Source organism: Lindgomyces ingoldianus, assembly GCF_010093535.1.
Source record: "Lindgomyces ingoldianus strain ATCC 200398 unplaced genomic scaffold BDR25scaffold_7, whole genome shotgun sequence".
Classification (NCBI taxonomy): domain Eukaryota; kingdom Fungi; phylum Ascomycota; class Dothideomycetes; order Pleosporales; family Lindgomycetaceae; genus Lindgomyces; species Lindgomyces ingoldianus.
The window spans coordinates 80,761-94,848 of NW_022985168.1; the positions used below are offsets into that span (position 1 = coordinate 80,761).

The 14,088-nt window shown below is 50.8% G+C and overlaps 5 protein-coding genes across 5 annotated transcripts; 2 read left to right on the forward strand and 3 right to left on the reverse strand.

Annotated features, from left to right (window-relative positions):
* Positions 1 to 117: 117 nt before the first annotated feature.
* Positions 118 to 1,607, forward strand: BDR25DRAFT_385473 (cellobiohydrolase-like protein II precursor; the record flags this gene model as incomplete). The annotated part of the gene is made up of 4 exons (XM_033697939.1): positions 118 to 389; positions 440 to 612; positions 671 to 898; positions 952 to 1,607. 4 exons carry the CDS (start codon positions 118 to 120, stop codon positions 1,467 to 1,469), a joined length of 1,191 nt encoding a protein of 396 aa, XP_033550864.1. The 3' UTR covers positions 1,470 to 1,607.
* Positions 1,608 to 1,926: 319 nt separating this feature from the next.
* Positions 1,927 to 2,884, reverse strand: BDR25DRAFT_323111 (Phosphoribosylformimino-5-aminoimidazole carboxamide ribotide isomerase; the record flags this gene model as incomplete). The annotated part of the gene is made up of 3 exons (XM_033692080.1): positions 1,927 to 2,234; positions 2,325 to 2,511; positions 2,582 to 2,884. 3 exons carry the CDS (start codon positions 2,882 to 2,884, stop codon positions 1,927 to 1,929), a joined length of 798 nt encoding a protein of 265 aa, XP_033550865.1.
* Positions 2,885 to 3,071: 187 nt separating this feature from the next.
* Positions 3,072 to 4,026, forward strand: BDR25DRAFT_280715 (uncharacterized protein; the record flags this gene model as incomplete). The annotated part of the gene is made up of 2 exons (XM_033687838.1): positions 3,072 to 3,410; positions 3,472 to 4,026. The coding sequence occupies 2 exons, from the start codon at positions 3,072 to 3,074 to the stop codon at positions 4,024 to 4,026; spliced, it is 894 nt and encodes a 297-aa protein (XP_033550866.1).
* Positions 4,027 to 4,488: 462 nt separating this feature from the next.
* Positions 4,489 to 9,064, reverse strand: BDR25DRAFT_118320 (uncharacterized protein). The gene is made up of 3 exons (XM_033683669.1): positions 8,893 to 9,064; positions 4,696 to 8,806; positions 4,489 to 4,643 (listed from the first exon to the last, which is right to left on the reverse strand). The coding sequence occupies exons 1-3, from the start codon at positions 8,980 to 8,982 to the stop codon at positions 4,639 to 4,641; spliced, it is 4,206 nt and encodes a 1,401-aa protein (XP_033550867.1). The 5' UTR covers positions 8,983 to 9,064; the 3' UTR covers positions 4,489 to 4,638.
* A 1,369-nt stretch (positions 9,065 to 10,433) lies between these two features.
* BDR25DRAFT_385479 (uncharacterized protein) lies at positions 10,434 to 11,603 on the reverse strand (the record flags this gene model as incomplete). The annotated part of the gene is made up of 1 exon (XM_033697940.1): positions 10,434 to 11,603. The coding sequence occupies one exon, from the start codon at positions 11,601 to 11,603 to the stop codon at positions 10,434 to 10,436; it is 1,170 nt and encodes a 389-aa protein (XP_033550868.1).
* Positions 11,604 to 14,088: the final 2,485 nt, after the last annotated feature.

Consider the following 14,088-nt stretch of genomic DNA (forward strand, 5'->3'; position numbering starts at 1 on the left):
TGTTGTATATGTGCAATTGAGTCTAGCCATGAGCCAGTAACGATATAAGACACTCTTCCACCCCCCCAGAGTTGGCATCGACTCATCCTAGAGAAGTCCTCACTTCTGGTCGTCAACATGAAGGGTCTCTACTCTGCCTTGGTGGCATCTGCCATCAGTGGCGCTCTCGCTGCTCCCAGCCCCGTCGAACAAGGCCCCATTACTGCTCGTGCCAACGCGGCGGCTTGTGCCACTCCCGTCACTCTCTCCGGCAATCCTTTTGCTTCAAGGTCCATCTATGCCAACAAGGAGTACTCTAAGGAGGTCATCGCGGCTGCTGCTTCCATGACCGACAGTGCTCTGGCTGCCAAGGCGTCCAAGGTTGCTGAAGTCGGAACCTACTTGTGGATGTGAGTTTCTCTGAGAAGTAATAAATGCCATTTCACTAAGTCATCTTCAGCGACACCCGAGCCCGTATCTCAGTCATCGAAGACAACCTAAAGGACATCCCTTGCGATAAGATCGCTGCTATGGTCATCTACGACCTTCCTGGTCGTGATTGTGCTGCTAAGGCCTCTAACGGTGAACTTGCTGCTGGTGATGTTGCGACCTACAAGAGCCAGTACATTGATCGTAAGTGCTCCTGTAGCTTTTGAGTTGAGAAAATGAGTACAGCTAACTTCCAGGATAGCTATTGTCGCCATCTTCAAGAAGTATCCCAATACGGCCATCTCCCTCGTTATCGAGCCCGATTCCCTTCCCAACTTGGTCACCAACGCCGACAAGCAAGCCTGCAAGGACTCCGCCGCCGGCTACAAGGAGGGTGTTGCGTACGCTCTTAAGCAGCTTAATCTCCCCAACATCGCCATGTACATCGATGCTGGCCACGGAGGCTGGCTCGGCTGGAACGACAACCTCAGTACGTTTAGACATACTTTCACTGTAATGAATCTTACACTAACATGGCCACAGAACCCGGAGCTAAGATGCTTGCTTCCGTCTATAAGGATGCCGGTTCTCCCAAGCAAGTCCGCGGTTTCGCCACCAACGTCGCCGGCTGGAACGCCTGGGACCTATCACCAGGAGAGTTCTCCAAGGCCACCGACGCCCAATGGAACAAATGCCAGAACGAGAAGCTCTACGTCAAGGCCTTCTCCCCCGAGCTCAAGAGCGCCGGCATGCCGTCCCAGGCCATCGTCGACACAGGCCGCAACGCCGTCACCGGCCTCCGCAAGGAGTGGGGTGACTGGTGCAACGTTAACGGCGCCGGTTTCGGTGTCCGTCCCACCAGCAGCACCGGCGACTCCCTCACCGACGCCTTCGTCTGGGTCAAGCCCGGTGGTGAGTCCGATGGTACCTCCGATACTGGTGCTACCCGCTACGACTCGTACTGCGGAAAGGACGATGCGTTCAAGCCGGCTCCTGAGGCTGGTACCTGGAACCAGGCCTACTTTGAGATGCTGCTTAAGAACGCTAAACCGCCTTTCTAAGCGTATCAAGAGCACGTGGAAGTGGAGAACCAAAATGGGCATGTTGTGGATAGTAGATGGTGGTAGATGTTCTTTGGAAACGTTCGTTGTATACACACCATGAACCTTGTTAGGAGGAGATTGGAAGGTGGAAGGGGGAATCTGATATTGTATGGATGGATGGTTCACGGGCAGAAAATATGCTTCGTTTCGTTTGTGAATATCTGGAAAGCTTTTACAATATGAAACTCCCTTTCACCATTGTTTGTGTTCTGGTCTGTGACGCTCGCCGCGATGCTTTAAGAGTGGTAGTGAGAAATAAGAAGCGGCATAGAGCAAGGCGCAAAGAGTGGGCATGGAAGCTTTGAAATTTTGACTGGCTTCACCGACTCAGCATTTTTCTGGCGCCCTCTACAAAGGCATGTCCTGTCAGTACAGCCCAGTCTCCCCTTCTTTATCACAAATCTGTCGCGATCTCCTAAGTCCTCCCCACCTCTTCCTGGAGCTGCTCTTCATTCCACTTCACACAATCCTCAAACTTGACCCCGCCGCCTCCGAAAATATCCAACGCACTACCAATTGTCAAATCGACTTTTCCATGACTCAGTATCTTCACGAGTTCAAGATCCTCGATGCTGCGACCCCCGCCAGCGTAGGTGACGGGGATACTGCACCATTCAGCTAACTTGGATACCAGGTCGTGGTCGATGCCGCGTTGGAGGCCTTCGACGTCGGCGGCGTGGATTAGGAATTCGGAGCAGTGGGGTTCGAGGAGAGATATTGATTCTGTTGTTGGTTTTGCTGTTAGCCCAGCCTAAGGGATGTCTGAAGGGATGGAGGGAGGAGAGGGGAAGGGGAAGGGAATACTGAATACACCTTGAGTCAATTCAAAATCCGTAATCGTCTGCCATTTATTGGTCGCCACGAACCAACTAGCCCCTCTCCTCCTACAGCTCAAATCGATGACGAGTTTCTCTTTGTCGTTGTCGAGGGCCGCAAGTATAGATTGGAGACGCTCGGGCGAGAAGGTGGCAGATGGGAAGAGATACGACGTTATTATCACCTACTATAACCCAAATCAGCATCAGCCCCCTCCCCATCCTCCACATGTAAAGAATTTCATTCAAGCTTACCTTCTCAGCCCCCAACGCAACCCACTCCCTCACATTCCCCTCCGTAACCCCACCCCCAACCTGCAATCCCCCCTTCCACGCCTCCAGCGCTTTCTTCGCCGCATCCTCGTTTCCAGGCCCAAGCATGATAACGTGTGCGCCCGTGAGGTTGTGCTGTTTATATAGCGACGCATAGTACGAGGATGGATGCTCAGACGTGAAGTTTGTCTTGAGGGAGGCGGATGATGTGTCAGAGAGTGTGCCGCCGACGATCTGCTTGACGCTGCCGGCGTGAAGGTCGATGCAGGGGCGGAAGCGTGTCATTTTGGGTTAGATTCAGAGAGAAGTGGGTTAGAGAGGGAGGGATGGTAGGGTTGGGGTTGGGGTTGGGGAAGCGGAGGTACCCCGCGATAGACCGCGATGCTTGGCGGACATCTTGGCGTGTGGGAATTTTTGGTTCTTCATGTTCTTCGAAGTCAACTTTGACATTTACAACACAAAATTCATGACCATGGCACCAACGCTCGGGAAACGGAAGCGCATAACCCGTGAGCAATTCGAGCAACCTTCACGATCGCCCTCGCCCTCGCCGTCTTTAGAATCTGATCATTCGAATAGAGATGACATGCAAGATATTTTCCGACGAGCATTTGAAGCAAGGTTTAAGCCTTTGGATGCTGAACCCAAGAAGCAGAAGATAACACAAGAGCCGGAAAGTGGGAAAGAAGAGCTGGATGGGGAGTCGGATTGGTCAGGCATAAGCTCTGAAGACGACGTCGAAGTCGTAGAATGCACCAGCGCCCGACTGGCAGGTGATAGGGCCTCAAAAGCAGAAATGCGGGCATTCATGGTCCGTTCCCATCCACCCTAACCTCCTCCCCCGCTTCTCTCTCATTTAACACACCCCACAGTCCTCTAAGCCCCCCTTCTCAACCCACCAAATCCACCCCCAATCCACAAAGCCGAAGAAAGTAGAAGGAGATAGAGACGACCCTTCTGAAACATTACACCTAAAAAATGATCTTGCCCTCCAACGTCTCCTCCGAGACTCCCACCTCCTCTCCTCAGCCTCTGTCTCGGCCTCCTCCGGCATATCCACGCCTGCCCTCTCCCTAACCGGATCCCAGCGTCACAGGTCCACAGACCTACATCTCCTGACCCTCGGCGCAAAATCTTCCGTGCACACTCAGAAAAACATGCCCATGGCGCACCGGAAGGGTATCATAGCGAAAGCGAAGCAAAGGGAAGATAAACGACGCGCGGAAGCAAGGGAGAACGGCGTGATTCTGGAGAAAGCTGTGAAAGTGAAGAAGTATATGAGGGAGAGGGAGAAAGGGGTTGGAGGACCTGGGGTAGGGAGGTTTAGGGGTGGGACGTTGAGTTTGAGTAAGAATGATTTGAGGGATATTACTAGGGGTGGAGGGAGTGGACGCGGGAAAGAGAAGGAAAAGAGGGGGAGACGGTGATATCTTTGGTGTGAGATTGCCCGCATAGGAAACAATTCAAATGGATTTTTAGGTGCACAAGCATAACATATATCTATCAAGAAGTTTGATTGTAACCGCTAGTTTGCTATCATCGTTCATTGGACGAACAAGAGGTTTCACATTTGTAGCTCAGTTCTGGCCATCCTATCTGCGACCATGCTATCAGCAACTGCAGCTGAGGAGAGCTAAAGCTCCCATCAAACCCCAAAAACCTCACTCGCTAGCATCCGTCCATAGACCCAACTCATCAAGGGATACGCCCTATTTGAGTAGCAAAGTAAGTCAACCTTAGCAAGCGCCCAAACCAGTGGACCCGCCCATCAATGAAGAAAGAAAAAATTGCCTCGAAGAGGTTAAAAGAAAGCACAAAAGATGCCCAGCCTTCGCCAGTTATACAGCATGAAAACGCAGCTTTAAAAAGGGTGAGGTGTAAAGGCAAAGAAGGAAAGAAAGTGTCTTTTGTTGAGCACTACTCGTTCCGTACAGCCAGATCCTCATGCGTCCCGAGGGTCGTGCCCAACAACCGTCATGATTAGAAATCAGATTATCGTGTCAAAAAAAAATAGAAAGGTCTATGGGGTATTGTTCCAATCACCCTGAAGACTGTGAGTAAATAAAGTAGAGTGGGCGGAAAGGAGGGGTACTAACGGCCATCCATAATAGCTCGAGGCGTCCCAACACTTGATGTGATCGCAGTAGAAAGACCGCCGTTCATGCTTGCTGCATCATCAAAGTCCTGCAGTTCTGGATGATCCTCGGTCTCCGCTCGAAGTTTATCAAGACAGGCTTGCTCAATATTATTAGCATCTGCGTAAAGCAAACTCGTGTCTTCGTTGTACGTTCGACAATTATTGCATAGGAGCCCAATATCCTGGCGGAACTGCCTGAGGCTCTGGTATTCTTTCCTGTTAATCTTCCTCTTGATGTTGTTCATGCAGATTGGTTGCTTGATGATCTGGTAATAGTCAGGATAATCCCACTTGTCTGGCAGCTCGATGAACGGATCGATAATGCCACGGTTCGGGACGTCGTCCTCGGTCGATTCTTCCTCAAGATCGTTCAAGGCCTCGTATGCAGCATTCAGGACCTTCTGGAGCAAGGCACGCTCTTCAGCGCTGAGGGTCTCCTGGACCTTGTTTGGTGGGGGCCGACCACGTTTACGAGGTGCAGGGTCGCCGTCAAGCGATGCCTCGTCTGCTTTTCGCTTTTCGCCTTTAGGCTTTCGTCCACGTTTCTTCGGGGCGGGTGACTCCGAGCTCTCTCGAGACGGTAGTGGGGAGTCTCCAATTTCTTGCACGCGCTTGCTCTTGTTATTGGTTCGTTTCTGGATCTTGGCTTCTTTCCGGGCGATGGCAGCCTCGATGGAATCCTCATCGTTGTCAACAGCTTCGAGCCATTGTTCCTCTGTGAGACCATCGTCGTACTTGACGCGAGTTCTCTCACGAGCGCCGCGACCAAAATTTGTTTCCTCAATCTCCTCAACAATAGGATTGTCATCGGTCATATAGATATCCGGTAACTCATTCTCGGCTAGAAGACGTGGATGTTTCTTGCCTGGACCATATGTACCATTCTTAGCGCGATCGCGATCCATCTCTTGGAAGAGCAACAACTCATCTTCAGACCGCATCATCATCATATTGAGATCATCGTCGTCCATTTCATCTTGCTCGAGGTTTTCTGCGGCCTCGGCGGACTCCAACATGATCCGCAACATTGCCTCTCGTTCTTCGTTAGTCGACCTATTGTCGAATTTACCGGCCTGAATGACTTTGCCGTCCATATCCAACTTGAAATTTGCTCGCTCAAGAATCTTTTCTTCAACGGAATTGGATGTAATGAGACGAAGGATCCGGACCTCATTCTTTTGACCAATACGATGGGCACGATCTTGGGCCTGTAGATCCTGATGAGGATTCCAGTCGGAGTCATAAATGATGACGGTGTCTGCGGTTTGTAGGTTGAGACCTAGACCACCGGCACGTGTTGATAAGAGAAAGCAGAAATATGGTGAGTCGGGCGCATTAAACAGTCTGAGGAGCTCGGATCGGTCATCCGCCTTTGTCGACCCGTCGAGACGGAGGTAAGCCAATCCCATGAGTCGCAGGAAATCTTCCATGATGTTCATGATCTGTGTCATTTGAAAGAAGATCAGGACACGATGACCCGAAGCCTTAAACTTAGGCAAGATCCTCTCAAGTAATTCGAACTTGCCGGCTGTTCGCCACAAGAGGTCGTTGGTTCCCCTGCCAGGATTCATCTGGTCCTCCACTTCTTCGAAGACGAAGGGGTGATTGCAAAGTTTTCGTAGCTGCATAAGCATGTTGCTTAAGCCTCGCATTCCGGTTTTACCTCCCTTTCCATCGCTAACTACCAACCTGTTGTGCGTGACAAGTTGCTTGTACAGCTTCGCCTGGAGAGAGGAGAAGTTACATTTGATAACGCGCTCAGTCTTGTCCGGCAAATCCTTTTCGACGTCCTTCTTGAGACGACGCAGCAAGAATGGACGAAGCACCTTGTGCAATCGACGAATGATGAGCAGCTGCTCTTCTTCAGTAAGCTCCATTTTGTCTTGGCCCCCGGTATTTGCGAATGGAGTATTGAACCATTCATCAAACGATTTGACCGACTTGAAGATGGTTGGAAGAACGAAATTAAGCATAGCCCAAAGTTCAGTCAAATTGTTCTGAAGAGGTGTTCCAGTGAGAATGAGGCGGTACCGCGTCGTATAGTATTGCGTGATGGTGCTGCTGAGCTTCGAGTTGGCATTCTTCATACGATGACCTTCATCGACGATCATATGAACCCATTTGATTTTACTCAGAATAGGCCGATCTTTGATAATGAATTCGTAGGTTGTTAGCAAGACTTGAAATTGGCCCCAACGAATTTGCTGTTGATGTTGTTTTCGAGCGTTTGGAGGACCCTTGTAGACGATTCGCTGCACGCTCGGTGCCCACTTCTCGAATTCGTTGTTCCAATTGGTCAATGTGCTCAACGGCACAATGACGAGGTATGGACCAGGTTGATGCTTCTTCTCGATGAGATATGTGATCAAACTGATGGTCTGAATGGTCTTCCCGAGACCCATTTCGTCTGCCAAGATACCATTCAGGTTGTTGTTGTAGAGCGAAATCATCCATTGAAGACCCTTGATCTGGTATTCTTTGAGAGTACCACCAACCAAATTTGAAGATTGTACCAGGACGTCTTCCTTGATGCGATGAGCAATTTCGTAGTAGTCTGTCTTTTCCTTCTTTCCGGGTGCCTCGTCTCCAGACTCTTCGTCTTCTTCTTCGCTGGATTCTTCCTCGATCTGGTTCGGAAGGCTGTAGCGATCGGCATGTTTCCGTTGTTGTTGTTTGACGGATGCAGATAATTGCTTCAAGAAGCCGTCAGTCTGTTTCAACAGGTGAGTGATACGAGTATCCTTCGCCTGTCCTAAGAGCTTCAAGTATGTCTCTTCGTCGTTGGCCCTCAAAGCTTGGAGACGCTGCTTTGCGGTCCGCTCGACCCGCTTCTGCTCTTCCTTCTCAATGGCTTGATGGGTCGTCATCATGGTGCGGCCTAGCTTCTGCAATCGTTGCCTCTGAACCAAGCCAGACTCACTCAGCTCACCGCGATGCTTCCGGATCGATTCGATGAAGTCGTGGTGCTTCTTCTTCTCTTTTGTTTCCCGAGCATCGCGTTGCTGCTTCTCCAGCTTCTCAGTAATACGAGCTTCTCGGAGAGATTGTTTCTTCAACCGTCGGTATATCGCGCGATTTGCAGTCATAGCGAGGTTGTCAGCATAGATCATCTCTGTACTTATCTTCTTGCGGAGATTTCGCTGCTTTTCAAGGAGATTGAGCATCTTGTACTCGATTGTTAAAGCAAGTTTCACTTTCCCGTCATCCTCGGGCGTATCTGTCTTGCTGGTATCCCAGGATCCAATATTTGCCTGAAGTTTCTCCAGCTCCGCCTTCCTATTCTCGACTCGATTGTATAGTATGTTCGATCGCGTCTTGCGCACCTCATCAGTGTCGTATCCAAGGGGCATGAAGGCCGGTATATGTGGGCGATTGGCTCGCTTAGTATGCATGATGTAGTTCATGTGTTTCTTGATGTATGAACCCCCGGTGGGTTTATCGAATGAAGTGGGTGGTGGGGCAAACTTCTTCGTGTTGGGAGGATTTATCGCATCCCCGTCAGGCGCATTTGTGCTTCGCGTGGCTTCGTCAAGTGCCTCTGACGCTGCTGCAACAGCTTCGGTCGGAGTCGCGGGTTTCTTAGCCTGCTGAGATGCGAACAGTTGTTGTTGCATGTTTGGGGGCAATGGCAGGCCTTTGGACAGATGTTTGAACGCTGCAATCTGTTTCCGCAGGAGCATCAGCTGCTCGGGAGCAAAGGCAGTGCCGCCAACCGCACCGGCTGATGTTGGGGTTTGATTGTCCCCAGAGCCTTGGGCTTGGGCGCCTGCCGTTGCTACGTGGATACCGGTAAGCGGTGCGCTTGACGCTGTCGTAGGAGTGGGGACAGGGCCATCGGTTGTTGCTCCTGATTTTGTCCCGTTTGACATGTGCGCCGCGGTGGCGCCGTTCTGCTGCGGAGTTTGTTGTGGTCGTGGCTGACCGGCTTGGCCCTGCTGCCGCTGCTTCATCATTGCTTGTTGTTGCTTATCATATATGGTTTTCCTCTGTACAGCAGCGAGCAGGTTGCGCGTCTTGATGAACTCAGGATCGTTCTCAGGTGTGCCTGAATTTTTCATCTCATTGTATTTCTGTACCACAGTTTGTTAGTGAATCACTTCTTGGATGGCGATGCGCGTTAAACATATGGGAAAGAAGAGGAGGAACATTGACATACCAGATAGGCGGAGTGGACCATCTCTTTGGTGAGGTTACCAGGCAGCTGCCCAGGGGCAGCAAAACCTGGCGCGGCTTGTACAGAAGCCATGATGGCTAGAACGAGGGAAGGTTGTGCTCTATCGCAGGAATGGTGAAGTCTGGACGGGAAACACCCTTAGCACAGGCGGCGCTCCTAAGTGAGTGTGGGCAGCAAGCGCGCGGTTGGCAGGGAATGACAGTCGCGGTCGGTGAAAGGGCGCGTTCGAGAGGCTGCTATAACATCCTCGGGTGGTGTTGTTGCTCGCGGGGGCCCTCGGTGAATGAGGCTGATGGAGCACGGCCGGGGGGTGCGCTCTCCGTGATGTCGCGCTGATGGGCAGGCTGAGGCGGCCCACGCAAATTCAGGGTGGCGAGGTGAGAGGGCGCGAAAGCGCGCTCAAGGGGGAGGAGGGCGGAACACGCGTTGTAAAAAGCGTGTTGCGGGCGGAGATAAGATGCGGGCGGATTGACAAGTCGTTTTGGGAGATGGGGTTGACGGTGTTGGCGAGAGCGAACGACTGAGTGCAGAGTCAAGAGGTGCGAGGAGAACTCCGCCCAACGCGGCTAGCGGCTTGGCATTGATTATGTGACGAAACCCGCCAATCACAGCGCGGTGCTGCTCATTCACCATGGGGCGCCCGCGCAACGGCCGATCTGAAACATATTTTCTAGTTGCGCGAGAGGAGGGGCATGGCTTTTTGTTGTTCAAGCGCCCCTGACATGGTTTGACGCCGGAGACGTTGGGCCACGGCATCGGAATCTCGGAATTCTACTGGCACAGCACCACCCCTCTGCCGAGCCAATAATGCGCTAATTGCTGGCACCTCCAGATTCATCACATTGTCCTGTGGCATCACATTCATGATATCCTGGTAAGCGATTCATGCATAGCATGGCTGGAGCGTAGTTAGACTTGGTTCAATTCCCCCCGAAGTTGTCCGGGAAGACGATTGAGGCCGATATTCCAAGTTTCACGAGTTGCTAATTGGCTCACTGCAACCAGGCCTTACACTCTGGATAGCGCCAGGGCCCTGAGGACGCCCGGCCTATCTAGCTTTAAACAGTTCCCAGAAATTTCTTGCGCATGTTCGCGAAGTGGGGGCTTGCCAGCTTCGAGAAGGCGTCCCTTGGAAACATCCACGCGAAAGCTTAAAGTCGGATTTTGTATATTAGCATACATTCTGAGTTGACATACAAATATCTACCCCTCAACTTTTCCCCAAGATGGCTGGACCCAAAAAGGTAAATTCATTTCCCCCAGCCACCTACACAGACCTTCGGAGATCGTCCGTGACTAGCGAGTCTTAATCACCAACTGCTGAGCTTAAATGGACACACAACATCAGATAAGGGTCACTGTGCAGATGTCACGAGATCCTTCGATCAAGAATTTATATTTCATATATCCAGAGCAGTCTCAGCCTTTTGTACATCATTGCCGGCTACCAACAAGCGAGCGTTTTAGATACACTGGTCCCAAGATATACAAGAAATCCTCTCCATCCGTCCCATGCCTCATATCTATGAGAGTGTTGGGGCGGTCCAGTCAATATATTTGGCGGGATCAGCATTGGCGCTGCTCTTCTCCACGCCGGCAGTGCTCGTGCTCTTGCCGAGCAAGAACTTGTCGATGAAGGCGTTGAGCTCGGTGTTTTGGGAGGACGGGAACTGGCAATGAGAGTGGCCACCAACAAGAGAGAAACCCATATTGTCTGCAGCACCCACCGCCTTATAGATCATACGGCCGACCTTCATGCAAGCCGTGGTGCTGACAGGGCCGAGCCAGTCAATGTCGTTTTCGATGGAGATAAAGCCACGGGGAGCGATCAAAGCGGCGAGTTCGTGATGATCGGTAGCAAGAGTTGACGACTTGGTCGCAAAGGTGTTGAAGTTCTTGGAGAACCAAACGTTCTCGCCGATGATTTCACCAGAAGTCTGAATATTCTTGCCAGCAGCTTTCTCCGAGTCCGAGATACGCCAGCAAGCAGCACCACCAGAACCAGATTCCTGAGCAATGGTGAGGGCCACACGGGGAACGAGAGCGCCAGCAATCATGGCGCCTTTTCCATTTCGGGAGCAGCCCGTAACACCAACGCGCTTGGGATCAATGCCGGTATCGACAAGCTCAAGACCATCGATGATGCGGTCCACACCCCATGCCCAAGCAGTGAGCGCACCAGCACTGTGACCAGATCCATACAGATCGAAGAATTTGCCCTGTCCACGGCTGCTCGAGCTCGCTTGAGAACCGACCTGATCGTTGTTGAAGGTGATGGTGGCGACACCGGCCGGAATTGGGATACTGGCACCGCCGAATGCGATGATGGCTGGGAACGGGCCTGTTCCACTTGGCTTCTTGATCGTAACTGAGAAGGAAACAGACTTTCCTCCTTCAGTCGAGGTGATGGACAAGGAAGTTCCCGACCCAGTCGCAGTAACGCTAGAAGGCTTAGGGGGCATAGTACCCAGCTCTTGTGCCTGAATGGCAGCGGAAAGTTCCTTCTGACGGCATTGCCAGTCCGCGAGAGAGGCGACCTTTTTCCCGCTGAAGAAGGTGAAGGGGTCGGGCAATTTAGCGTTCGTCGTGCTGGGGAAAGAGGCCGGAATGGTGCAGCTATCTTGACGCTCCTCCAAGAAAGGCGCCGCAAGAACGGTGGTAGCAAGAAGCGGGAGAGCGATCGCGTACTTCATGATGAATAAATTTGATGGTACTTGAGACAATGATAGGCCGAACAACGATCGATTGAAAATTGCCAATGGGTCTTATATAGAAGATAGCCATACCCCTCGGAGTACTACTCAACCGCACCCGACTTCCGTCGGGAAAATTGCCATGGTAGATGAAGAGCGGGTGGATGGTAGTGAGCCGCGAGGCGTGACTATAATGTAATTAAGGCAAGACATCTTGGCGAATCCCAGGCTCAAGAACTTAGTATTTTGCCACGGTGAGTGAAATAATGTAGCATTATTGGCTTCCATAAAAGATTTGGTGGTCGATCGTGCCGCTACAATAACAAACTAACAAGATCAGCGACATTGAGGTTGTTCGGTGAGATTTTTTCACGCGAGTTGAGATGGGAATTGTTAGGTGTGGCTTGTGCAATAGCTGGCACTCAGTTTGTTTCAACATATGCGTTTGTTCCGACACTTGAAGAGTGGATCAATGAGTTACCTGGTAAGTTAAAGCGATACAGCTTTGTGGCTTGTCACTTAATCCATGTCAATGAAAGCAAGGCCTTCGATTGATGGAAAAAGTCTGCACATCAAGAGTGCTGCGGTCTTTGAAATGCAATCCAGGTGCAGATGTTCCTTTGAGCCGTTCGAGGAAGACACTCTCACTCTATTGACCTTGGCCTGATATTCTGGGACAGCATAGCAGATTAACTTCGTAGGTCCTTTCCCTCGATACAAGGGGCAGCCAAGCCTCAATTCCCCAGAGTGGCAGTGTGGAGTGCGTCGAACGTTCTGTGGGGCTTCGAGCGATGAGATGAGACGAAAGTAGGATTGCGATTGGACGTGGGTAAGGTGACTACACTTAAGTTCCTTGTACAGAAAGTCCAGGTGCAATTAAAGTTTTATGGTTATTCCCTTTTTGCGGGGTGCAGTGAGACCTGGTTGGCCTTCCCCTGTTAACGATTGCCGAATTTAGGCTGTTGTATGAACGGAACAATAACCGGTAGGTATCTACAATTTCAACGTTGTCTTTGATATCTCGTGATGCTTCACCAAGGCTTGCTTGACATTTTGGGTTTCTCGGCGAAGGTTTGCGGCTCCATGGTACGATATGCAGTCTTGAAACCCTTGACTAGGAAACTAAGCACACATTAGGAGAACAAAATCCATATTACTCTATTCCAATTGGACATTTCAGTACCGGAATCCAGATTTTATAACCCAATTCAACGAGTCTGCAGTCTAACGTGGCGCATGCTTAGATCTTGAGAAGACATGCCAAGCGCAATGGTCCTTGTGAGCCCTGGAGAGAAAGGAGCCGAACCCAAGGATATTCAATCCAAGAATATGCAAATCTGCATGCGGGTGGCGAGTTTACGTTCATTTTTTTCCACGTGAACTTGCTGTAGATTGGAATCGCGTCGACACGAACGCTCCGCATCCGTATTTTGACTTTGCTAATAAAGTCCTTTGCCCTGGTTGGATGATTTACCCAAAGGGATACGATTTAAGACGGAGAGCTGCTAGGGCATTAGTACACTTCCCGGAGCGACCGCTTGTGGCGTGTGAGGAATGGTATTTACCTGGGAGGATGGAAGAATTCGTCCCGGCTTAGGGCATCCCAAAAGATGTGACGGTCCTTGTTTTGGAAGGAGACTTTCGTACAAGGATCGTTGGTAGCACTTTGGCGAGTAATAAAGTCTCCCGATATTCTAATTGAGTTACGCACAGTGGAGCTAGGGGCCGAGAGTCCTAAGAGACGGCATGACAAGCCATGTTTTCTGTGGGAAGACGTCGGTCTGACAATCAGGGTTGCATTGCTAGGGGTACAACTTAAGAGATCGTATGTCGGGGAAATGAGAGAAAAAGAAGGAGTAATAGTCTGCGGGTTCGTGAGTCGCGATCCTCCTGGTGGCTCCTACAAACAGTCCAGTCCTGCCGGTTTGGATTCTTATATAAAAGGACAGTTTTAGACGTGAGAGAGAAGAGATAACGGCTACGCCGAAGAGGCGTCCGGGGTGAATATTGAGAAGCTAAAGTTGTGCAAGCATTTTCAGCAGCTCAAATCCCCGATAGTCATTGCGTGGTGACAGGACGTTGTCCAGGGAGTTGAGCTTAGAGTCAAAACGAGAGTCAAATCATTTGAGCTTTCCTCTGTACATATTTTTGCCTATGGTAAAACATGACAGCGCACCTTAGGACAGAAATTCGCATTCTAGTTATTCTACCTATCTCAGCCAGAAGATTAACAGATAACTTACCTCTGCCCTAGGCATGTTCCACGTTAGGCGAGAAGGTGCAGTAAATCGGAAGGGATCGGAGTAGACAGGGCAAGGATTGCTTGGGGAATATCGAAGTGGAAATCAGAGGTGGTGGAGTATGGGCTAAAGTCGGGTTATGTAGTGAAGGCTTGAGTGTAGAAAGACTGTAATTTTTGGGAAGGCAACGCTTGCGCGACCATGTCATGAAGGAGTAACAAGTGAGAGATTAGAGGATGTTCTTC

Coding starts and splice junctions, on each gene's coding strand:
- BDR25DRAFT_118320 (XM_033683669.1), bottom strand. CDS start 8,982: ATGGCTTCTGTACAAGCCGCGCCAGGTTTTGCTGCCCCTGGGCAGCTG. Junction 8,807..8,892: donor TGGTCCACTCCGCCTATCTG/GTATGTCAATGT, acceptor ACTGTGGTACAG/AAATACAATGAGATGAAAAA.